This window comes from Scomber japonicus, chromosome 8, assembly GCF_027409825.1.
Source record: "Scomber japonicus isolate fScoJap1 chromosome 8, fScoJap1.pri, whole genome shotgun sequence".
Lineage (NCBI taxonomy): Eukaryota > Metazoa > Chordata > Actinopteri > Scombriformes > Scombridae > Scomber > Scomber japonicus.
Genome location: NC_070585.1, coordinates 16626964 through 16651609, shown reverse-complemented (window position 1 = coordinate 16651609; position 24646 = coordinate 16626964). Strand labels below are relative to the sequence as shown.

The 24646-nt window shown below is 41.5% G+C and overlaps 6 protein-coding genes across 6 annotated transcripts; all 6 read right to left on the bottom strand.

The window, feature by feature from the left end:
* Positions 1 to 54: 54 nt before the first annotated feature.
* On the bottom strand, positions 55 to 6237 carry LOC128363446 (uncharacterized). The gene is made up of 3 exons (XM_053324447.1): positions 3794 to 6237; positions 212 to 2669; positions 55 to 66 (listed from the first exon to the last, which is right to left on the bottom strand). Exons 1-3 carry the CDS (start codon positions 6235 to 6237, stop codon positions 55 to 57), a joined length of 4914 nt encoding a protein of 1637 aa, XP_053180422.1.
* A 966-nt stretch (positions 6238 to 7203) lies between these two features.
* On the bottom strand, positions 7204 to 9837 carry LOC128363445 (protocadherin beta-16-like). Its single transcript, XM_053324446.1, has 2 exons — positions 7432 to 9837; positions 7204 to 7260 (listed from the first exon to the last, which is right to left on the bottom strand). The coding sequence occupies exons 1-2, from the start codon at positions 9835 to 9837 to the stop codon at positions 7204 to 7206; spliced, it is 2463 nt and encodes an 820-aa protein (XP_053180421.1).
* A 1008-nt stretch (positions 9838 to 10845) lies between these two features.
* LOC128363444 (protocadherin beta-16-like) lies at positions 10846 to 13278 on the bottom strand. Its single transcript, XM_053324445.1, has one exon. It carries the CDS (start codon positions 13276 to 13278, stop codon positions 10846 to 10848), a length of 2433 nt encoding a protein of 810 aa, XP_053180420.1.
* Positions 13279 to 15101: 1823 nt separating this feature from the next.
* Positions 15102 to 17531, bottom strand: LOC128363442 (protocadherin gamma-A2-like). Its single transcript, XM_053324444.1, has one exon. The coding sequence runs from the start codon at positions 17529 to 17531 to the stop codon at positions 15102 to 15104; it is 2430 nt and encodes an 809-aa protein (XP_053180419.1).
* Positions 17532 to 18443: 912 nt separating this feature from the next.
* On the bottom strand, positions 18444 to 20900 carry LOC128363441 (protocadherin gamma-A7-like). The gene is made up of 2 exons (XM_053324443.1): positions 20531 to 20900; positions 18444 to 19243 (listed from the first exon to the last, which is right to left on the bottom strand). Exons 1-2 carry the CDS (start codon positions 20898 to 20900, stop codon positions 18444 to 18446), a joined length of 1170 nt encoding a protein of 389 aa, XP_053180418.1.
* An 806-nt stretch (positions 20901 to 21706) lies between these two features.
* LOC128363440 (protocadherin gamma-A5-like) lies at positions 21707 to 24139 on the bottom strand. The gene has a single exon (XM_053324442.1). The coding sequence runs from the start codon at positions 24137 to 24139 to the stop codon at positions 21707 to 21709; it is 2433 nt and encodes an 810-aa protein (XP_053180417.1).
* Positions 24140 to 24646: the final 507 nt, after the last annotated feature.

The window sequence follows — 24646 nt, the reverse complement described above, 5'->3', positions numbered from 1 at the left end:
TAAACTGCACCTTCAACCAAAGTAAAACTGCCGGTAACATGACTCTTTTGTGCTCTATCCATGGTGCTGAAACACAACAACCACACAATTATGTACACAAGAGCAGGAAACTATTCCCAGCAAGCCAAAACTAATTCAGAGAAGGGGACTGAGACTTTAATCAGGATTCCAACTTCACTAAAATGACGTGTTGCAGAGACCAGGAAATTACAATAATCTGTATCAGTAGTTTGGGAACACTAACCTCTAGAGGAGAGTCTGGTTCATCCAGGATGCTCTTTTCACTCTGTATCCGCTGCATCGTCCCTGTAGAACTGGGGTCCATTATCAGCACGTTCTGACTACCAGCTCTGCCGAACTTACAGTCACTCTTTCTGGAGTCAGTCGTCCTGCACACCTCGTAATTGTACACGTGTTGGAGAGTCCCTGTCCCCAAAGTGTCTGAGTAACGTGGTGGATAATATGGGATCACAGGGAGATTGGAGTGATACAGGATGCGAGACTGTCTCCATCTGTAGATTTTCACTGATATAATAACCACTAAACACGTGATGAAGAGGAAGGAAACTACAGCCAGAGCCAACACTAAGTAAAAAGTCAGGTTGTCATTGTACTCCTTGTCGTGTGTAAAGTCAGTGAACTCTGACAGCACTTCAGGGAAGCTGTCCGCCACCGCCACGTTAACAATGACTGTAGCTGAACGAGAGGGCTGCCCGTTGTCCTCCACTATAACAGTCAGTCTTTGTTTCACAGCATCTTTATCAGTCACCTGGCGGATAGTTCTTATTTCTCCATTCTGTAAGCCCACTTCAAACAGCGCCCTGTCTGTGGCTTTCTGCAGTTTATAGGAGAGCCAGGCATTCTGTCCAGAGTCCACATCCACAGCCACCACTTTAGTCACCAGATAGCCCACATCTGCTGAACGAGGAACCATTTCAGCCACCAGAGAGCCACCAGTCTGGACTGGGTACAGAACCTGAGGGGGGTTGTCGTTCTGGTCCTGGATCATCATTTTAACTGTCACATTGCTACTGAGAGGAGGGGAGCCTCCATCCTGCGCCTTAACGTGGAACTGGAAATCTTTGATCTGCTCGTAGTCAAAAGAGCGAACTGCATGGATGACTCCACTATCAGCACTAACGGACACATATGAGGAGACTGGCACTCCGTTAACAGAGGAGTCCTCCAGTATGTAAGAAACACGGGCATTCTGGTTCCAGTCAGCGTCTCTGGCTTTCACTGTGAATATAGAGAGGCCTGGTGTGTTGTTTTCTACAATGTAGGCCTCATATGAGCTCCTCTCAAAGACAGGTGCGTTATCATTTACATCAGAGATCTGTAAGGTGAGAGTGACGCTGCTGGAGAGGGAGGGCACTCCCTCATCAGAGCAGGTCACAGTTATATTATACTCAGATGATCTCTCTCTGTCTAAATCACTGTCTGTGACTAAACTATAGAAATTATTTGTTGATGTTTTTAAAAGGAATGGTATATTTTCGCTAATAAAACATTTTACGTTTCCGTTTTCACCTGAATCTAAGTCTTCAATGTTTATCATTGTAACGACAGTGTTGAGTTTGGCATCCTCTGATATCACATTTGATTTTGACATAATGTTAATTTCAGGCTTGTTGTCATTCATGTCTTGAACATCGACGATTAATTTACAAGAATCTGTGAATCCTCCGTCGTCTGTAGCGAGTAAATTTATTTGAAAATGTCTTGACTTTTCGAAGTCAATATTTTCAATTAATGAAACTTCGCCATTTGCTCTATTCACCTCAAACATCTTCATTACATTTCCTAATCTATTCGTGATTGAATATGTTATTTTACCATTAGAGCCTTGATCTGCATCTGAAGCTGTAACAGTGGCTATAACTGTGCCTTTAGGTGAATTCTCAGTAACTGCAGCTTTATATGTGTGTTGTGTAAAAACAGGAGCATTATCATTAACGTCTAAAACTGTAATAACAATCAGCATTGTTCCTGACATCTGCGGCTCTCCTCCATCTACAGCCGTTAATACCAGAGATATATGGTCTTGTTTCTCTCTGTCTAAAGGCTTCTGCAACACCATCTCAACATTTTTATTACCATCAGCATTATTGTGGAGTTTAACAGCAAAATTGTCTGTTGGTTTTAATTCGTAGCTATGAACCCCATTAACTCCCACATCAAGATCCACAGCCGTTTCTAAGGCAAATTTTGCTCCGGTTACCGCTGACTCACTTATTTTGAATTCCATTTCCCCTTTTTCAAAGGTTGGGGCCTTATCATTGATGTCTGTAATCTGGACTGTAACACTGTAAAACTCCATAGGATTCTCCAAGATAATCTGAAAATGTAAAGCACAAAGTGCCGTCTCTGAACACAGCGCCTCTCTGTCAATTCTCTCTTTGACGAGGAGGACTCCTCTCTCTCGGTTGAGCTCGATGTATTCGTCGTTGTTTCTAGTATAGATCTTCGCTTTACCTGATATCAAACGTTTTATCTCTAATCCCAAATCTTGCGCTATGTTGCCCACTAAAGATCCTTTCGACATTTCCTCTGGAATAGAGTAGCTGACCTGCCCGCACACCGAGTGGAGGAAAAAGAGAGAGATAAACACCAGTACTTGCCGATTCATTGTTCTATCCGGTATTTTCCTCACAGTGAGGCCACAGATTCTGCTTATATTCCACAAAACAGATATCACTTAGACTCCAGTGTTAAATATCAAATTCACAACATCATGATCCGCTGATCGGAAAGAAATCTCTTTGAGGTCGAAATCTCTTTTCTTTATCAAAAATAGTACATATCCCGAAATGTCCGTCCGCGGTCGGTCGTGTTCTCTCTGTATAATGTCGATGATACATGGGAGGTGCTGCTACAACCCTGTTCTCAGTCATCAACACTCTGGTCAACAGCGGCCCTAAGAGTCCATACTATAAAACTGCAGAACACTAAATAAAATCAAACACTAGGAGAACTCAATGTAGACCACCTGGAGATCTAGTTACAATACATCTGTAACATGTTGCACTACCCGAACGAGTGTATGCAGACATAATTAACGTTCACTATGCTTATTGTCTATTTATCATCATAATAATAATCCTTCACTTAAAGATAATGCATATAGAGAAGAAGATAATGTGTTCATCAGACCTTTAATGTACATCAAGGATCATGTTGGTTGCACAAAATGGCAGTACTGGACTAAAAAAGAGACCCGCAGCAAGGAAAACAAGTTTCCAGTGATAATTATGAATAGATAAGGAGAAGAACAGAATCAGGCAGACATTAGAACTATGGCAATATAAGTTAAATGTGCCTTTTCAATTAATTTCACTGATGAAGTGTATAAACTACGAAAGTGTGTGAAACCTTGCAAATTGCAGAAGCTGTTTGACTAAAGTGATAAAAGATCAAAATAATTGAATAAACATAGAAATAGATATAGTTCTATAAAATAAAAGAATGTTAATAATAACAACGAAGACGAAGAAGACGAAGAAGACGAAGAAGAAGAGGAAGAAGAAGAAGAAGAAGAAATCGTGTGTCTGAAGAGGACAGGCTGGACTTTGTTTGATGAAACACTACGTAAAATGAAGTAAACTGCACCTTCAACCAAAGTAAAACTGCCGGTAACATGACTCTTTTGTGCTCTATCCATGGTGCTGAAACACAACAACCACACAATTATGTACACAAGAGCAGGAAACTATTCCCAGCAAGCCAAAACTAATTCAGAGAAGGGGACTGAGACTTTAATCAGGATTCCAAATGCACTAATATCCCGTGTTGCAGAGACCAGGAAATAACAAAAATCTGTATCAGTAGTTTGGGAACACTAACCTCTAGAGGAGAGTCTGGTTCATCCAGGATGCTCTTTTCACTCTGTATCCGCTGCATCGTCCCTGTAGAACTGGGGTCCATTATCAGCACGTTTTGACTACCAGCTCTGCCGAACTTACAGTCACTCTTTCTGGAGTCAGTCGTCCTGCACACCTCGTAATTGTACACGTGTTGGAGAGTCCCTGTCCCCATAGTGTCTGAGTAACGTGGTGGATAATATGGAATCACAGGGAGATTGGAGTGATACAGGATGCGAGACTGTCTCCATCTGTAGATTTTCACTGATATAATAACCACTAAACACGTGATGAAGAGGAAGGAAACTACAGCCAGAGCTAACACTAAGTAAAAAGTCAGGTTGTCATTGTACTCCTTGTCGTGTGTAAAGTCAGTGAACTCTGACAGCACTTCAGGGAAGCTGTCCGCCACCGCCACGTTAACAATGACTGTAGCTGAACGAGAGGGCTGCCCGTTGTCCTCCACTATAACAGTCAGTCTTTGTTTCACAGCATCTTTATCAGTCACCTGGCGGATAGTTCTTATTTCTCCATTCTGTAAGCCCACTTCAAACAGCGCCCTGTCTGTGGCTTTCTGTAGTTTATAGGAGAGCCAGGCATTCTGTCCAGAGTCCACATCCACAGCCACCACTTTAGTCACCAGATAGCCCACATCTGCTGAACGAGGAACCATTTCAGCCACTAGAGAGCCACCAGTCTGGACTGGGTACAGAACCTGAGGGGGGTTGTCGTTCTGGTCTTGTATCATCATTTTCACAGTCACGTTACTACTGAGTGGAGGAGAGCCTCCATCCTGCGCTTTGACGCGGAACTGGAAATCTTTGATCTGCTCGTAGTCAAAAGAGCGAACTGCATGGATGACTCCACTATCAGCACTAACGGACACATATGAGGAGACTGGTACTCCGTTAACAGAGGAGTCCTCCAGTATGTAAGAAATACGAGCATTCTGGTTCCAGTCAGCGTCTCTGGCTTTCACTGTGAATATAGAGAGGCCTGGTGTGTTGTTTTCTACAATGTAGGCCTCATATGAGCTCCTCTCAAAAAAAGGCGCGTTATCATTTACATCAGAGATCTGTAAGGTGAGAGTGACGCTGCTGGAGAGGGAGGGCACTCCCTCATCAGAGCAGGTCACAGTTATATTATACTCAGAGGATCTCTCTCTGTCCAGATCACTGTCTGTGAGAACAGTAAAGAAAGTATTTGTTGTTGATTTAATAGAGAAAGGAACATTTTCGTTTAAAACACACATTACTTTTCCGTTATCATTCGAGTCTGGATCTTGTATATTGAGCATTGTTACAACAGTTCCGGGATTGACGTTCTCAGAGACTGTGTTTGATTTAGACATGATGTTAATGGACGGAGGATTATCATTTGTATCTTTCACGTCCACAATTACTTTACATGCATCAGACAATCCTCCCTGATCTGACACTTGAACATCGAGCTCATAGCGTCTTCTTTTTTCATAATCTAGATTTCCCCTTAATGTTAACACCCCATCATTAGCATCTATTACAAAGAGACTTCCTGCAGCGGATTTTGGAATCCTGTATGTTACTTTTCCATTATTGCCTTTATCTATGTCCGTAGCTCTTACTGTAGTTATTACAGTGCCCACAGGAGCATTCTCTGTAACACTTGCTTTGTATTCCGGCTTTGAACAAACGGGAGGATTATCATTAACGTCTAACACAGTTATAAGTATTTGCATTGTCCCTGAGAGCTGTGGCTCACCGCCATCCAGAGCGGTTAATATCAGTGATATATGCTCTTGCTTTTCCCGGTCTAACTGTTTCTGTAAAACCATTTCGACATGTTTTGTCCCATCTCCTCTGCTGATGGTTTTCAGAGCGAAATTATCACTGGGTTTCAGGGCGTAGCTGTTCAAGCCGTTGATACCGACATCATCGTCTACGGCTTTATCCAGGACGAATCGAGCTCCACTAAGAGCTGATTCGGTAATTTCATATTTCATCTCACCTCTCTCAAATGTGGGAGGGTTGTCATTTATGTCGGTAATTTCGACAGTAACCGTGTAAAACTCCATTGGGTTTTCAAGGATCATTTGAAAATGTAGTGCGCAAGGCATCGTTTGTCCGCAGAGCGATTCTCTGTCTATTCTATCTTTAATAAGGAGGACTCCTCTTTCTCTCTTCAGCTCAATATACTCCTCAGTGTTACCAGTATAAATACGGGCTTTTCCTGACTTCAATCTTTCTACACCCAAACCTAAATCCTGGGCTATATTACCAATTAGAGCACCCTTTGCCATTTCCTCAGGAATCGAGTAGCTGACCTGCCCGTGCACTACACTCACAGAGAGCACCAAGATAAACAACAGCACTTGCCATTTCATCGTTCGGATTGACATCTCTTTGAAGAAAAATGGATAAATCCTCTTTTTCTTCGCCTGTGGGTCCAATTTTGACCTGTAGATAAACGTCTTTGGTCCTAATTGTCGCACTTACACTAAATCGTGGAACAAAGGAATCTCGTTGTGCTTTCCTGGCTTATGCTGGTCATTGCAATCCCGACTGTTCAATCGGCCTGTCTTTTTTCCAATGTAATATGTTGAGGCATAGGGGAGGTACTGATACAAACACTATCACGACAACTCGATAGTCAACAGCGTCACTGTCTGTTCAATGGTCTGAACTACACTGTGGCAATCACAAAAATAAAATAAAATAAAATAGAATAAAATAGTAATAATAATAATAATAATAATAATAATAATGATAATAATAATAATAATAACGACAAAGAAGATGATGATGGAATAAAATACAAATAAATATATGCAACGAAAACATTTCCACCAATACTTAAATTCCCATTGTCTACATTACTGTTAAGTGACAAGCAGACGACTTAAGCACTAGCAGTATAAATTACAATATGAAGCTATAATGCAATCAAAAATAAAGGAACAGCCACATAGAAGCAACTATATATCAACAAGTTAAGAAGGAGGGGAAAAAAAGTTAAAATTAAACTAATTTTTCATGTTACCATAAGCTAAGGGAACAACAGTGACACAACTGACGTCTGCGCTGTCCATGGTGCTGAATGAGAAAACACAGCATTCTAAGCCTTGACTCTTGATTCAAATGCACCGGTAAAATATTTACATTTCTAAAGTAATCTATTTGATTTTTCAATGTGTTCTTCAATGAAAAGTTACAGATGTCTACAGAAAGTTAAAATTATGAAAACTAATAATAAAAACACAAAGGAACTTGCAAAACAGACAAAAATACAGAGAAATAGAGAGGGAGAGAGTCTGCGGAATATATAAGCACACAGGACAAGATGTCGAAATGACACAGTTTCGAATTTACTTCTCCCTTGAGGCATTTGAGTGAAATTGCTCGTTTGAGTGCTGTCCATGGTGCTGAGCAGGTACAATCACATGAAGTACAAGCATATTCACAGCAATCCACGTTAAACTGGGCAAAGGAAACAAACTGCATTTGAAATGTTTAAGAAAATGTAACTCAATGTGTTGCAAAAATAATCCTACAAATAGTTGATGAGGAAAATCTGTAACTTCTGAAAAACTAACCTCTAGAGGAGAGTCAGGTTCATCCAGGATGCTCTTTTCACTCTGTATCCGCTGCATCGTCCCTGTAGAACTGGGGTCCATTATCAGCACGTTCTGACTACCAGCTCTGCCGAACTTACAGTCACTCTTTCTGGAGTCAGTCGTCCTGCACACCTCGTAATTGTACACGTGTTGGAGAGTCCCTGTCCCCAAAGTGTCTGAGTAACGTGGTGGATAATATGGAATCACAGGGAGATTGGAGTGATACAGGATGCGAGACTGTCTCCATCTGTAGATTTTCACTGATATAATAACCACTAAACACGTGATGAAGAGGAAGGAAACTACAGCCAGAGCCAACACTAAGTAAAAAGTCAGGTTGTCATTGTACTCCTTGTCGTGTGTAAAGTCAGTGAACTCTGACAGCACTTCAGGGAAGCTGTCCGCCACCGCCACGTTAACAATGACTGTAGCTGAACGAGAGGGCTGCCCGTTGTCCTCCACTATAACAGTCAGTCTTTGTTTCACAGCATCTTTATCAGTCACCTGGCGGATAGTTCTTATTTCTCCATTCTGTAAGCCCACTTCAAACAGCGCCCTGTCTGTGGCTTTCTGCAGTTTATAGGAGAGCCAGGCATTCTGTCCAGAGTCCACATCCACAGCTACCACTTTAGTCACCAGATAGCCCACATCTGCTGAACGAGGCACCATTTCAGCCACCACAGAACCACCAGTCTGGACTGGGTACAAAACCTGAGGGGGGTTGTCGTTCTGGTCCTGGACCATCATTTTCACTGTCACATTGCTACTGAGTGGAGGGGAGCCTCCATCCTGAGCTTTGACGCGGAAATGGAAATCTTTAATCTGCTCGTAGTCAAAAGAGCGAACTGCATGGATGACTCCACTATCAGCACTAACGGACACATATGAGGAGACTGGCACTCCGTTAACAGAGGAGTCCTCCAATATGTAAGAAACACGGGCATTCTGGTTCCAGTCAGCGTCTCTGGCTTTCACTGTGAATATAGAGAGGCCTGGTGTGTTGTTTTCTACAATGTAGGCCTCATATGAGCTCCTCTCAAAGACAGGAGCGTTATCATTTACATCAGAGATCTGTAAGGTGAGAGTGACGCTGCTGGAGAGGGAGGGCACTCCCTCATCAGAGCAGGCCACAGTTATATTGTACTCTGAGGCTCTCTCTCTGTCCAAATCATTATCTGTTACGAGGTTAAAGAAATTACTTGACGCCGGCTTTAATGTAAAAGGAATATGTTCATTAATGGCGCAGTGAACTTTTCCATTTTCACCGGAATCCATGTCTTGGACATTCACCATTGTCACAACAGTAGCTTGTTTAGAGTCCTCCGCAATTACATTAGTCTGTGACATAATATTAATAACTGGACTGTTATCATTTATGTCTACAACCTCAACCGTAATTTTACATGAGTCTGTCAGTCCGCCCTCATCACTGGCTTGCACATGTATTTGATAGTGGCGTGCCTTTTCATAATCCACACTACTTTTTAAGATCAAATCCCCATTTAATTCATTAATTTCAAACATGTCTCGCACACCTGCGACTGTGTTGGATATTGAATAAGTTATCTTGGAATTTGATCCTTTATCAGCATCAGAAGCACTTACTGTGGTTATGACTGTACCTTGTGGGGCGTTTTCAGTTATTGTAGCTTTATAAACTGTATTCGTAAATACAGGTGCATTGTCATTGGCATCAAGGACTGTAACATGTATCTGCGCTGTGCCTGACAGGTTTGGTTCACCTCCGTCCACCGCAGTTAACACAATAAATATCTCCTCTTGTTTTTCTCTGTCAAGAGGCTTTTGTAAAACCATTTCAACGATCTTTTCTCCATCGGGCTGATCTTTCAATTTCAACACGAAATTGTCGGTTTTCGTCAGAAGATAACTCTGAAGACTATTCATACCGACATCGGGATCTATTGCCCTCTCTAGTAAGAACTTAGCTCCTATAATGGCAGATTCACTTATTTTAAAGTTCATGTTAGATTTTTCAAACATTGGAGCGTTGTCATTTATATCTGTAATTTCGACAACAACAGTGTAGAATTCCATCGGGTTTTCTAAAATAACCTGAAAATGTAAAGCGCAGGGCGTCGTCTGTCCACACAGCGCCTCTCTGTCTATTTTTTCTTTGATAAGGAGGACTCCTCGTTCTCTGCTCAGCTCGATATAGCCTGCACTGTCTCCTGTAAAAATCCGAGCTTTCCCTGATGTCAATCTTTTTCTGTCTAAACCTAAATCCTGACCGATGTTACCGACTAACGAACCTTTGGCCATTTCCTCGGGGATGGAGTAGCTGACCTGCCCAGCCACCGATGCGAGGGGAAGGATTGAGATAAACAACAGCACTCGCCACCTCATTGTTCTCCCCGGTACTTCCATGCAAAACGAATCCTGCCCACAGTAGTATTCCCGTTGGATAGAATATCCGCTGTATTTCCTCCACATATAAACCAGTTTGAAGTAATCGATGAATTACAGTTCACGGCTGCTGTCTGCGTCGACGATGACTGCTCTCTAACCGTGTAATATTCGTACTGACTATCTTTTTTCATCTGTTTCAAAGGAGAAACAATAATGGGGGAGGTACTGCTGAAACCTGCACTACAGTTACCACACACTGGTCAACAGCGGCCCTAAGAGTTCAATCTAATGAACTACACACTTGTGCAAATGGAAAACTATTAAAAGCACTCAGGTAGTAGGAAGATGTTTTATGTCCCAGCGACAGGTCAGCGGCTTTGCACTCATGGCTCCACTTTAAAACCAAGATTGAGCGGTGAAATTTATCTGTGAAGGCTCACCACCCTGATTCAGACACCTGTATTTATTTCAACAAAAGCAACGTTGGTGCAAAAACGTATCAAGTAATGAAATATAAGCCGGATGGTGTTCAGCAGAAACGATGCCTTTACCGGGTATGTATAAATACACACACACACACACACACACACACACACACACACACACACACACACACACACACACACACACACACACGTCTTCAGACGCTGTTATCAGTGACAAAATCAGGAGCAAAAAGTAACAATAACCTTTCAAGGTTTGCATTGTATGCAATGAAATTAAGTCCCGAATACAGAGAGATGAAAAACGAATAAATTCCAAAGTAGTAATAATGACTCTGCTTGTAAACGCAAAAGAAAAATAACCATATGATCTGAAAGAAATCTGGATAATGTTACAGGCCTTGCCATAACCTAATATGAAGACACAATTAAATACAACATAGCAGCGATGATAATAACAATGAAAACAGGTAACATAAAAACGAGGTGTGGTAAAAATCATCACAAATAATTAAGTGCAAATTCTTAACGCAAACATATTTCGTATATATCTCAATTTAATGCATTTGTGTGTTGCATTATGTCAAGTCAATGTAAAACAATTTTGAATTCTAACCTCTAGAGGAGAGTCTGGTTCATCCAGGATGCTCTTTTCACTCTGTATCCGCTGCATCGTCCCTGTAGAACTGGGGTCCATTATCAGCACGTTTTGACTACCGGCTCTGCCGAACTTACAGTCACTCTTTCTAGAGTCAGTCGTCCTGCACACCTCGTAATTGTACACGTGTTGGAGAGTCCCTGTCCCCAAAGTGTCTGAGTAACGTGGTGGATAATATGGAATCACAGGGAGATTGGAGTGATACAGGATGCGAGACTGTCTCCATCTGTAGATTTTCACTGATATAATAACCACTAAACACGTGATGAAGAGGAAGGAAACTACAGCCAGAGCTAACACTAAGTAAAAAGTCAGGTTGTCATTGTACTCCTTGTCGTGTGTAAAGTCAGTGAACTCTGACAGCACTTCAGGGAAGCTGTCCGCCACCGCCATGTTAACAATGACTGTAGCTGAACGAGAGGGCTGCCCGTTATCCTCCACTATAACAGTCAGTCTTTGTTTCACAGCATCTTTATCAGTCACCTGGCGGATAGTTCTTATTTCTCCATTCTGTAAGCCCACTTCAAACAGCGCCCTGTCTGTGGCTTTCTGCAGTTTATAGGAGAGCCAGGCATTCTGTCCAGAGTCCACATCCACAGCCACTACTTTAGTCACCAGATAGCCCACATCTGCTGAACGAGGCACCATTTCAGCCACCACAGAGCCACCAGTCTGGACTGGGTACAGAACCTGAGGAGGATTGTCGTTATGATCCTGGATCATTATTTTCACTGTCACATTGCTGCTGAGTGGAGGAGAGCCTCCATCCTGCGCTTTGACGCGGAACTGGAAATCTTTGACCTGCTCGTAGTCAAAAGAGCGAACTGCATGGATGACTCCACTATCAGCACTAACGGACACATATGAGGAGACTGACACTCCGTTAACAGAGGAGTCCTCCAGTATGTAAGAAACACGGGCATTCTGGTTCCAGTCAGCGTCTCTGGCTTTCACTGTGAATATAGAGAGGCCTGGTGTGTTGTTTTCTACAATGTAGGCCTCATATGAGCTCCTCTCAAAGACAGGTGCATTATCATTTACATCAGAGATCTGTAAGGTGAGAGTGACGCTGCTGGAGAGGGAGGGCACTCCCTCATCAGAGCAGGTCACAGTTATATTATACTCGGAGGCTCTCTCTCTGTCCAAATCACCGTCTGTCACTATACTGAAGAAATCATTTGACGTAGAGGAAATTGAAAATGGAATATTCTCGTTAATATAACATTGCACTTTACCATTTTCACCTGAGTCTGGATCTTGGACATTTACAATTGTCACAACAGTGCCAGGCTGAATGTTCTCTGTTACTACACTCGACTTCGACATGAAATTTATGGCAGGTTTGTTGTCATTTGTATCAACTATCTCTACAATAACTTTACTGGAATCGGTTAGCCCTCCTTCATCACTAGCCTGGACATGTATTTGATACTGTCGCTTCTTTTCAAAGTCTGTGCTTCCGATCAATCTAACCTCGCCATTTTCTCCGTTTATGTCAAATACTTCAGATGCATCATCAGCAGAGTTCAATATAGCATAGGAAATCTTTCCATTAGATCCCTCGTCTAAGTCAGATGCACTAACTGTAATCACTACTGTTCCTGCGGGTGAATTTTCTCTTAAGGTGGATTTATAGATCTTCTGAGTAAAAAGAGGAGCATTGTCGTTACTATCTAACACGTTAACATGTATCTGCATTGTCCCGGAAAGCTGCGGTTCACCGCCGTCAACTGCAGTCAATACAAGGGACAAATGATCCTGTTTTTCACGATCCAAAGGTTTCTGTAAAGCCATTTCTACCATCTTGCTTCCGTCGACTTGGCTTTGCAGTTTCAAAACGAAGTTATCAGTTGGTTTTAACAAATAACTGTGAAGGCCATTTGCACCGACATCCAGGTCTACTGCCTGATCGAGCTGAAATACTGTCCCTGGAACAATTGACTCACTTATCTTGAATTTCATTTCACCTCTTTTAAAAAATGGGGCATTGTCATTAATATCTTTAACTTCGACAACAATGCGATAAAATTCCATGGGATTCTCTAAAATGACCTGGAAATGCAAAGCACAGGGTGATGTCTGTGGGCAGATCGCCTCTCTGTCTATTTTTTCTTTGACAAGGAGGACTCCTCTTTCCTTGTTTAACTCCATGTACTCTGCACTGTCTCCCGTATAAATGCGAGCTTTTCCTGATTTAAGCCTTTTCACATCCAAACCCAAATCTTGCGCGATATCACCCACAAAGGAGCCCCTAGGCATTTCTTCTGGAATGGAGTAGCTGACCTGCCCAAACGCTGAACTGAAATAGAGAATCGACATAAACAGCAGCACTTGCCGTCTCATTGTTCTGTCCGTCATGTTCCTTTGAAATGAACGGCGGAATATTCCTGTAAAAACGTATTTTTCTTCAGAGATAATCCGTTTTATGTCCTCGGGTTGTATATAATCACAAGCTATGTCGTAAACTACAAATATAAAAGCACAGTGCCCGTCCAAATGAACATTTAGAGCTGTGGTCCTCGTCTTCTGTACTGTTCCCTGTGTATTTCTCTCGTTCTGTTTCTGAATGATAGGGGTGGTACTGCTGACTTCTTTCCCTTTACTAACACAGACTGGTCAACAGCGGCCCTAAGAGTTCATTTTACTGAATTACAGAATACTTTAGAACATGGGAAATTATTGTGAGTAGTTTCTATTTTCAGGTAATCAAATTTCGTAAGTTCAACACAAAAATATTGTATGACAGAATATTTTTTACGCCTTCTTAGATTGATGTGTATTTTAAAATGAGCCTGAGAAGTCTACTCAATTACAATCGAACACTCTTAAACTAACAACAACAAATATACAAACACTAAATCCTTTGTAATTCGGTACATAAAGTGTTGAGGAATGGTATTAACTCCCTGTTATTATAGATAATGTTTTCATGTTACGCACGCACACACACACACACACACACACAACACACACACACACACACACACACGCACACACACACACACACACACACAACACACACACACACACACACACACGCACACACACACACACACACACACACACACACACACAATTTTAAAGCTTTAACACCAGGCTCTCCTCACTGTCTTTACTATGCATGAAAAGAGGAAATGACACACCTAATTCCTTATATTTACCTCTCATTATTTATTCATTTACATATCCAGTGTGTAATATTGTAAAAAGGATGACGCCAACTAATGAATAACTACATATTTGCAGTACATTTTAGAATTTAGACATAAAACATTCCAATGAGTAAGGGACATCTTATGTGATATCTCTCTAAGGGGAAGCTCCGTAGTAATACGTATTAGAGTATTAGAACTGGATGAGATAAAACTTACAACATTAAAACCAAATGAGAAATTTTGCACCATACCACTCCCAAGTATCCCAAATTTGCACAAAAAAAGAAATTCATGTATAACTTCACACAACATGGAGTCAAGTGATACAAAATAAATTAAGCAAATTAAAAAGGTAAGAATACTGTGTAAGATTTGACAGTGTGATTGCACAAACAGTACTAGCTTGTAGATGCAAATCAATTTCAAATTGTAAAACCAATTAAAACATAAATTAGAATTGCTCTGTAAGATTAAAAGGTTTAGTGTTTCAGAGTGGAAAGATTTTTATTTTAATCTAACATGGCATCACACTGCAGCAATGATCTGCTCTGAGAAAATATACAACCCAGAGGCCAACTCTGGAGCTGTCCATGGTACTGAATTGAAAAAAAGCACTGAATGATAGAAATGCACAGTTAAAAGCTACAATTCCTAAATGTAAAAGAGTTTTTCTGTCATGTATGTTGGAAACGTTGGACAAACCTACTATTAACTGAAAAGTGCACATCATTTCTTCTGTTTAAGTTATACCATATGTAAAACGCACATTTGAGAAGAATAGTTGTGATTATTCATTCACAAATACATGGCAAATATTGTTGTCAAAATTCTCAACTGACAACATGACACTAACTTTACAAATTAAGTGAAAAATATCCTATTCAAATAAACTGTACCTAGAAGGACAATGATGGCGCTCCTGAGAAAAATTACTTGATAAAAGTCCTCATAGAATACGGGTCAAAGCGTCACTGTTCAACGGAAAATAATGGTGTGGCCATATAAAACAAACAAACATGGCAATTGTTACATAATTATTCCTTTAAAACTAACCTCTAAAGGAGAGTCTGGTTCATCCAGGATGCTCTTTTCACTCTGTATCCGCTGCATCGTCCCTGTAGAACTGGGGTCCATTATCAGCACGTTTTGACTACCAGCTCTGCCGAATTTACAGTCACTCTTTCTGGAGTCAGTCGTCCTGCACACCTCGTAATTGTACACGTGTTGGAGAGTCCCTGTCCCCAAAGTGTCTGAGTAACGTGGTGGATAATATGGAATCACAGGGAGATTGGAGTGATACAGGATGCGAGACTGTCTCCATCTGTAGATTTTCACTGATATAATAACCACTAAACACGTGATGAAGAGGAAGGAAACTACAGCCAGAGCCAACACTAAGTAAAAAGTCAGGTTGTCATTGTACTCCTTGTCGTGTGTAAAGTCAGTGAACTCTGACAGCACTTCAGGGAAGCTGTCCGCCACCGCCACGTTAACAATGACTGTAGCTGAACGAGAGGGCTGCCCGTTGTCCTCCACTATAACAGTCAGTCTTTGTTTCACAGCATCTTTATCAGTCACCTGGCGGATAGTTCTTATTTCTCCATTCTGTAAGCCCACTTCAAACAGCGCCCTGTCTGTGGCTTTCTGCAGTTTATAGGAGAGCCAGGCATTCTGTCCAGAGTCCACATCCACAGCTACCACTTTAGTCACCAAATAGCCCACATCTGCTGAACGAGGAACCATTTCAGCCACCAGAGAGCCACCAGTCTGGACTGGATACAGAACCTGAGGGGGGTTGTCGTTCTGGTCCTGGATCATTATTTTCACTGTCACATTACTACTGAGTGGAGGGGAGCCTCCATCCTGCGCTTTGACTCGGAACTGGAAATCTTTGATCTGCTCGTAGTCAAAAGAGCGAACTGCATGGATGACTCCACTATCAGCACTAACGGACACATACGAGGAGACTGGCACTCCGTTAACAGAGGAGTCCTCCAGTATGTAAGAAACACGGGCATTCTGGTTCCAGTCAGCGTCTCTGGCTTTCACTGTGAATATAGAGAGACCTGGTGTGTTGTTTTCTACAATGTAGGCCTCATATGAGCTCCTCTCAAAGACAGGTGCATTATCATTTACATCAGAGATTTGTAAGGTCAGAGTGACGCTGCTGGAGAGGGAGGGCACTCCGTCATCAGAGCAGGTAACAGTTATATTATATTGAGAAGCTCTCTCTCTGTCTAATTCACCTTCTGTCAATAGATTAAAGAAATTATTTGATGTTGATGTGATTGTAAAATGAATATTTTCATTTAAAAAACAATGGACTTTGCCATTTTCATTTGAATCTGGATCCTGAACGTTCATCATTGTGAGAACGGTCCCTGGCTTAACATCCTCAGATATACTGGAAGATGTTGACATAATATTGATAGCTGGTGGGTTATCGTTTGTGTCTATCACCTCAATTATAACTTTACATACATCTGATTTACCACCTTCATCTGTTGCTTGAACATCTATCTCATAATGTTTAGATTTCTCATAATCAAGTTTCCCCATTAACGTGAACACTCCATTTTCTTTATCGATGTCAAACAAGTCTAATGTCCCCTTAGGAGCGTTAGAAATTGAAAACTGTATGTGGCCATGTGGACCTTCATCTGCATCGGATGCGCTCACTGTGGTGAGAACAGTTCCTTTCAAAGAGTTTTCTTTTACATTAGTCTTATACTCTGTTTGACTACAAACAGGTGCATTATCGTTAGCGTCCAATACAGTTATGCCAATTAGTATTGTTCCAGAGAGTTGTGGGTCGCCGCCATCTAAAGCAGTTAATACTAAAGACAATCGCTCCTGTTTCTCTCGGTCAAGAGGGTTTTTTAAAACCATCTCAACATTTCTACTACTGCCTTTTCTGAAAGGGGTTAAAATAAACGTGTCACTTGAACTTAGCGAATAACCCTGGAGACCATTAACTCCTACGTCGTCGTCAACTGCCTTTTCTAAAACAAATTTTGATCCAATTTGAGACATTTCACTAATCTCAAATTTCATTTCAGTGTTTTGAAAACTGGGAGAGTTATCGTTAATGTCGGTGATCTCGACAGTGATGCTGTAAAAATGCATAGGATTCTCAAGAATGATTTGAAAATCGAGAGCACAGGGCGTCGTCTGCCCGCAGAGAGCTTCTCTGTCTATCCGCTCTTTGATCAGGAGGACTCCTCTGTCTTTATTCAACTCGATGTATTCGGTACCTTCTCCGGTATATATACGAGCTTTCCCTGATTTCAACCGTTTCACATCTAAACCTAAATCGTGTGCTATGTTACCGACCAAAGATCCTTTCGCCATTTCCTCAGGAATGGAATAACTGACCTGCCCCAGAACCAAGCTGAGAGACAATAAACAGATGAACAAAAACAGGCCTACTTGCCGTTTCATTGTTCTGTCCGACATTTTCCCGTCCAAAAAAGCAGTATCAAATCCGTTATGAGGAAAACGGCTTTTAGACACAAATGTCAGTGAAATAATCAATAATCCACAATCCAAGAATGCTCTCAATTCGCCCGGTGTCTCCGAGTCTGATGATCTCCCTTTTCCAAAACCTGCCTTTTCGATTATGTTTTCTCTTCCTCTGTAACATGTCTAGATGGTGGGGGAGGTACAGTTGCAACACGCTCTTGATACTCAGCACATTGGTCAACAGCGTCCCTATGAGTTGAAAGCACAGAACTACACATTGCTTCATACAGGGTTCATCACAATGCGTTAAAATATGTTAATGATGTTTATAGGTAAATGACTTAGTAAGAAGTAGGTTCCTGCGTACATGAGTGGAATGTGATAGTAACTTGTATAGATACATATGGGCACGAGAGAGAGAGAGAGAGAGAGGGAGGGAGAGAGAGAGAGAGAGAGAGAGAGAGAGAGAGAGAGAGAGAGAGAGAGAGAGAGAGAGAGATTTTACAGCCTCTCTTTTAAATCTATACGTTACCAAAACTCATATTAATGAGTAGCTACTTAATTTAATCAGTAAATGGTGGTTTCGAAGATCAAACAGATAACGTATTGGTTTGATTTCCATGGAAAATATCACACAATTCTAAAAAGATACGTGGTAAACAAGCATGGTGTTCCATGCCTATTCTGTAATTTTATTTGTTTTTTTTTTTAGTCAGTTAAAGTACGTTCAAAAATATTTTCGAATTGGCAGTCGTCTGTAAAAAACTAACAAATGTTCGGACAAGCAAAATTAGCAGCATAAATGAAGTGATAAAACGAGCAATCCAGGCATTTCAATATGTACCAACAATTATGATTTGGATTGTGACGAAGGGTCTAAAAAATGTACAGCTGATTTATAGAGCGTTATAAATAAAAGGTAAAGCCAACCTCTAGAGGAGAGTCTGGTTCATCCAGGATGCTCCTTTCACTCTGTATCCGCTGCATCGTCCCTGTAGAACTGGGGTCCATTATCAGCACGTTTTGATTACCAGCTCTGCCGAACTTACAGTCACTCTTTCTGGAGTCAGTCGTCCTGCACACCTCGTAATTGTACACGTGTTGGAGAGTCCCTGTCCCCAAAGTGTCTGAGTAACGTGGTGGATAATATGGAATCACAGGGAGATTGGAGTGATACAGGATGCGAGACTGTCTCCATCTGTAGATTTTCACTGATATAATAACCACTAAACACGTGATGAAGAGGAAGGAAACTACAGCCAGAGCCAACACTAAGTAAAAAGTCAGGTTGTCATTGTACTCCTTGTCGTGTGTAAAGTCAGTGAACTCTGACAGCACTTCAGGGAAGCTGTCCGCCACCGCCACGTTAACAATGACTGTAGCTGAACGAGAGGGCTGCCCGTTGTCCTCCACTATAACAGTCAGTCTTTGTTTCACAGCATCTTTATCAGTCACCTGGCGGATAGTTCTTATTTCTCCATTCTGTAAGCCCACTTCAAACAGCGCCCTGTCTGTGGCTTTCTGCAGTTTATAGGAGAGCCAGGCATTCTGTCCAGAGTCCACATCCACAGCCACAACTTTAGTCACCAGATAGCCCACATCTGCTGAACGAGGAACCATTTCAGCCACCAGAGAACCACCAGTCTGGACTGGGTACAGAACCTGAGGGGGATTGTCGTTCTGGTCCTGGATTATTATTTTCACAGTCACATTGGTACTTAGTGGAGGGGAGCCTCCATCCTGAGCTTTGACTGATAGCTTAAGTTCTTTAATTTGTTCGTAGTCAAATGAGCGCACTGCACTGATAGCTCCTGTTTCTGTATTTATTGTGACGTAAGAAGAGATCGGACTTCCATTGATCTGTGTGTCTTCTAGAAAGTAGGATATTCTAGAATTCTGATTCCAGTCAACGTCACGCGCTTTTACAGAAAATATGGACATCCCAGGGGAGTTGTTTTCTGTAATGTGAGCAACGTAGCTAATTTGATCAAATAAGGGAGCATTGTCATTCACATCTGATATTCTCAGACGTAACACTGTTGTGCTCGATAAGGATGGCGATCCCGAATCAGTTGCCTTTACAGTTATGTTATATTCTGGTACAACTTCTCTGTCAAAAGCTGAGTCTGTTACTAATGCATAGTAATTAACTAATGTTGATTTAATTTTAAATGGGAGAGTACTGTCTGTTGTACAAGTTATTTGACCATTTCGTTCTGAGTCTGCGTCAATCACATTTATTATTGCTACTGTGGTACCTGAGGAAGAGTCCTCTGGCACGGGGCTGGAGAATGACATCACATTTATAACTGGTGCATTATCATTGACGTCTACAATCTCAATTTGAACTTTACTTGAGTCTGTTAGACCTCCTTGGTCCATAGCTTCAACCACAATTTCATATTTCTTATCTTTTTCATAATCTACTTGTCCTACAAGTGTTATTGTACCCTTAATTTCGTCTAAAAGAAATGTATCAGCCATCTGCTCTTTCATGTTTGAAAATCTATAAGTGACGAGTCCGTTTGATCCACTGTCTGCATCACTTGCATTCACTTTGGTGATATAGGTGCCTTTCAATGAATTTTCCAATAAAGCAGCTCTGTAAAGAGACTGGTTGAAAATGGGAGGATTATCATTTGCATCTAGCACTGTGATGTCGATATTTACCGTACCAGATCTATGTGGAGTTCCGCCATCAACAGCGATGAGCTTCAGTGATAGTCTAGGCTCGCTTTCTCGATCTAACGCTTTTTGTAAGATCATCTCAGCATATTTACGACCATCTGGACTGGAATGCTGCTTCAAACCAAATATGTCATTGGTAGTTAGTATATATTTCTGTAAGCCATTACTGCCTACATCTGCGTCTTCGGCGCTGGGTAACAAAAAGCGCGACCCCAGTGTTGCAGATTCGCTTATTTCAAATTTGATTTCATTCTTTCTAAACGTCGGAGAATTGTCATTTATGTCAATTATTTCCACTGTTACTTGGTGTAACTCCATGGGGTTTTCTAAAATAATCTCAAAGCTGAAGCTGCACGGCGTTACGTCTCCACACAGCTGCTCTCTGTCAATTCTCTCATTGACGACTAAAACGCCTTTGTCTGTTTGCAGCTCGGTGTACTGGAAGCTTTGTCTGGTCACGATACGGGCACGACCAGAACGAAGCCTTTGCACATCTAGACCAAGGTCTTGGGCTACTTTACCAATAAGTGATCCCTTCTTCAACTCCTCTGGAATTGTATACCTGATTTGGCCTGAGACGACGTGACTGAGACACCACAGGAAAATCAGAAAAGGCAATACTGACCTGAAACACAAACGCCATTTTACACGCGAATGAGAATATTCAAACGCCATTGCCACAATAAGAAATGCAATACCAACAGCCTGTTGTATATAATCCACAAAGAAGAAAGGAAATCGCATCAAGTATTCCTCGGATTTTCAAAACCTCGCTCCAAATAAATTTGTGGCCGTAGTCCTGCTTATGAAGCTCACAGTTTGCCTCTCTTGACTGAACAGAAAATAAGGGCTAAACCTCCTCTGAATCAAAAAGGATCACTCGTTTCACTGACCAACAGCGTCCCTTACTGTCCAAAGCATGCATATCATGAACAGAGACAGAAAAAAAGTATTTGCCAAGCACTGCAGTGTAGATGAGCAAGATTTGTTAATCAAAACTACGATTATCCAGTATTATAAAACAGAAACACAAACACGTGTGTTCCTTCGTAATTTTGTGTATATATATTTTTTTGACAAAATAATTATATTTCTGTTAATATATAATTGATTATTCTATGAATGTATGTGACAACAAGACCAGAGACAGAGTATATAATACGAACACAGGCTTCCCCTCCTTTCATCGGCATTAACCTATACTGTACTAAGTGGAATAAAAGCTGAAACTGAAATTGCATCTATACAATTTCTAGTGAACGAACACATAAAGTAATCATAGCTTAATAGAACACTTAGAAACCTGCTCAAAAGTTAAATAATCACAAGCTCAAAGGGACATTTGACTTTGAGTCAGTGGAGCTGTCCATGGGTTGTGGTCCTGAAACTGCTTCCTGTGTTTTAAGTTACATGAGAACCAAGAGGGTTCCCACTGTTTAGTAGGACCTCTAAAAAAACACAAACATCATTATTGGTGAAGATCAACATGTCAAAGGCCTCACCTCTAGAGGAGAATCTGGGTCATCCAGGATGCTCTTTTCACTCTGTATCCGCTGCATCGTGCCTGTAGAACTGGGGTCCATTATCAGCACGTTCTGACTACCAGCTCTGCCGAACTTACAGTCACTCTTTCTGGAGTCAGTCGTCCTGCACACCTCGTAATTGTACACGTGTTGGAGAGTCCCTGTCCCCAAAGTGTCTGAGTAACGTGGTGGATAATATGGAATCACAGGGAGATTGGAGTGATACAGGATGCGAGACTGTCTCCATCTGTAGATTTTCACTGATATAATAACCACTAAACACGTGATGAAGAGGAAGGAAACTACAGCCAGAGCCAACACTAAGTAAAAAGTCAGGTTGTCATTGTACTCCTTGTCGTGTGTAAAGTCAGTGAACTCTGACAGCACTTCAGGGAAGCTGTCCGCCACCGCCACGTTAACAATGACTGTAGCTGAACGAGAGGGCTGCCCGTTGTCCTCCACTATAACAGTCAGTCTTTGTTTCACAGCATCTTTATCAGTCACCTGGCGGATAGTTCTTATTTCTCCATTCTGTAAGCCCACTTCAAACAGCGCCCTGTCTGTGGCTTTCTGCAGTTTATAGGAGAGCCAGGCATTCTGTCCAGAGTCCACATCCACAGCCACCACTTTAGTCACCAGATAGCCCACATCTGCTGAACGAGGAACCATTTCAGCCACAGGAGAGCCACCAGTCTGTACTGGGTACAAAACCTGAGGGGGGTTGTCGTTCTTATCTTGAATGTTTATTTTAACTGTGGTATTGCTGCATAAAGGTGGGGAGCCCCCATCCTGTCCTTTAACTAAAAAATGTAGGCTTTTAATTTGCTCATAGTCAAATGATCGAACTGTCTGTACAGCTCCACTTTCTGCGTTAACAGATACATAAGTGGATATGGGATTACCATTAAACTGAGTATCAATAAGGAGGTAAGACACTCGTGCGTTCTGCCCAGAGTCAGAGTCATGTGCTTTCAAGGAAAATACTGATAATCCAGGGGAGTTGTTTTCCATAATATTAGCTTCATAATGGCTCTGTTCAAATACTGGGGCGTTATCATTGACATCAGTTATTCGAAGTGAAACCGTCTTGTTAGTTGAGAGAGGCGGGGAGCCTTCATCCACAGCCGTGAAAACGATATTGTAATCAGGATTGCGCTCCCTGTCGAGGACACCGTTTGTTACCAGAGTATAATAATTCTTTAGAGATGACTGGATTGTGAATGGGATATTGTTGTTAATTGAGCAGTCTACTTTTCCACTTTTTCCCGAATCTACATCTTTAACGTTTATGATAGCTACAGTAGTTGCAGTAGGAGAATCCTCAGCTATGGCATTAGAAAACGAAGTTAACGTTATTACAGGGGCATTGTCATTTACATCAATTACCTCAATTATTACACTTGTTGATGTGCTTTGCCCACCTTGATCTTTAGCCTGCACGCCAATCTCATAAATTTTAGTCTCTTCATAATCAATCAGACCTTTTACTGTTAAATCGCCGCTGTTTTCATCCAGATCAAATAGTTCAGCAACATTACTAGACATGCGATTAAAATGGTATGTAACACGGCCGTTCATCCCTTCATCTGCATCTGTTGCGCTCAAGGTCACCACTAAAGTTCCTTTTGGAACATTTTCTCTAACAGACGCCTTGAAAATGGATTGGGTAAAAACCGGAGCATTGTCATTTGTATCTCGGACAGTTACATGTATTTTTAGCGTCCCCGATCGCTGTGGTTCACCGCCATCTACAGCAGTTAGCGTGAGAAGCAGCTTTGCCTCTTTCTCCCTGTCTAAAGCACTAGAAAGATACAGCTGTGCATATTTATGGCCATTTGGGCTGGACAGGACCTTAATATTAAAATGTGTTGTTGGGTGCAGAGTATAGCCGTGTAAGGCGTTTATGCCAACATCGGGGTCAGTTGCACTCGCTTGTAATATTTCGGTTCCGGGAAGTGCAGATTCTACTAGCTCTAAATGCATTTCTTTCTCATGAAACACGGGTGCATTATCATTAACATCCAACACTTCTACAACAACGCTATGTAGTTGCATTGGATTCGTCATAATAATTTCAAAATTCAAACTGCAGGGAGATGTCTGTCCGCATAGCTCCTCTCTATCTATTCTTTCTCCTACGACCAGAATCCCTTTGTCTACATCCAGTCTAATATACTCGCTGCTTTCAGTGTTAACAATTCGGGAACCGCCTGATTTCAGTCTTTTAGCGTCAATACCTAAATCTTCAGCCACATTTCCCACAAAGGAGCCCTTTCTCATCTCCTCTGGGACAGAGTAGCGGATCTGGCAAACTGTCGTCTCAATGAGAAAAACAAGGATGAAGGCCCGTACTTGCCATTTAATCGTGGCTTCACAGCTGCTAAAAGGCATCTTTCCGAGGCAATCCATACAAATCCACAAACGAATATATTTCCAAAAAAGTTTGTCTGTTATCCCGTAACGTTCCTTTGTTTGTGTGCTTATCATCCACCGTGCTACAATGAATGCGTTAGTCTAAAAATAAATGGTGAACATGACGCCGAAATGTCCTGCTCTCCACGATACACTAAGAAGAGTACTGAAGCTGCAACTGCTTTTCAGAAGCTTCATATGCGCTTTGAAGACCAACAGCGGCCCTTAGAGTCCGAAATGAAAATCACAAGCGATATCACCAAATTAATAGGAAAAAAAATACCTTTTGATTAGCAGCTGAAAATGTGTAGTAGTCAACTATCGTTGTATATATCTAGGTTATGGTTAATGTGTGCATATATGTTTGTATTAAAACCTAAAAATAGATTTACAGTAAGTATAGTGTAAGGGGGTTAAGTGACAGATGAAGATGTAGTGAGAGAGAAATGCAGTAAAGTCAAAAGGTATGTTGGTAATTGGATAAAC

Bases quoted from the DNA above. Each gene is read 5' to 3' on its own strand.
- LOC128363446 (XM_053324447.1), bottom strand. From the start codon at position 6,237: ATGTCAATCCGAACGATGAAATGGCAAGTGCTGTTGTTTATCTTGGTG. The intron at 2,670-3,793 runs GCAACACGGGAT...GAATATAAGCAG, and splicing joins TTTGTTATTTCCTGGTCTCT to AATCTGTGGCCTCACTGTGA.
- LOC128363445 (XM_053324446.1), bottom strand. From the start codon at position 9,837: ATGGAAGTACCGGGGAGAACAATGAGGTGGCGAGTGCTGTTGTTTATC. The intron at 7,261-7,431 runs GTTAGTTTTTCA...GTACCTGCTCAG, and splicing joins AACCTGACTCTCCTCTAGAG to CACCATGGACAGCACTCAAA.
- LOC128363444 (XM_053324445.1), bottom strand. From the start codon at position 13,278: ATGACGGACAGAACAATGAGACGGCAAGTGCTGCTGTTTATGTCGATT.
- LOC128363442 (XM_053324444.1), bottom strand. From the start codon at position 17,531: ATGTCGGACAGAACAATGAAACGGCAAGTAGGCCTGTTTTTGTTCATC.
- LOC128363441 (XM_053324443.1), bottom strand. From the start codon at position 20,900: ATGGCGTTTGAATATTCTCATTCGCGTGTAAAATGGCGTTTGTGTTTC. The intron at 19,244-20,530 runs AAGTAACAGTGG...GTACCAATGTGA, and splicing joins AAACCCCATGGAGTTACACC to CTGTGAAAATAATAATCCAG.
- LOC128363440 (XM_053324442.1), bottom strand. From the start codon at position 24,139: ATGCCTTTTAGCAGCTGTGAAGCCACGATTAAATGGCAAGTACGGGCC.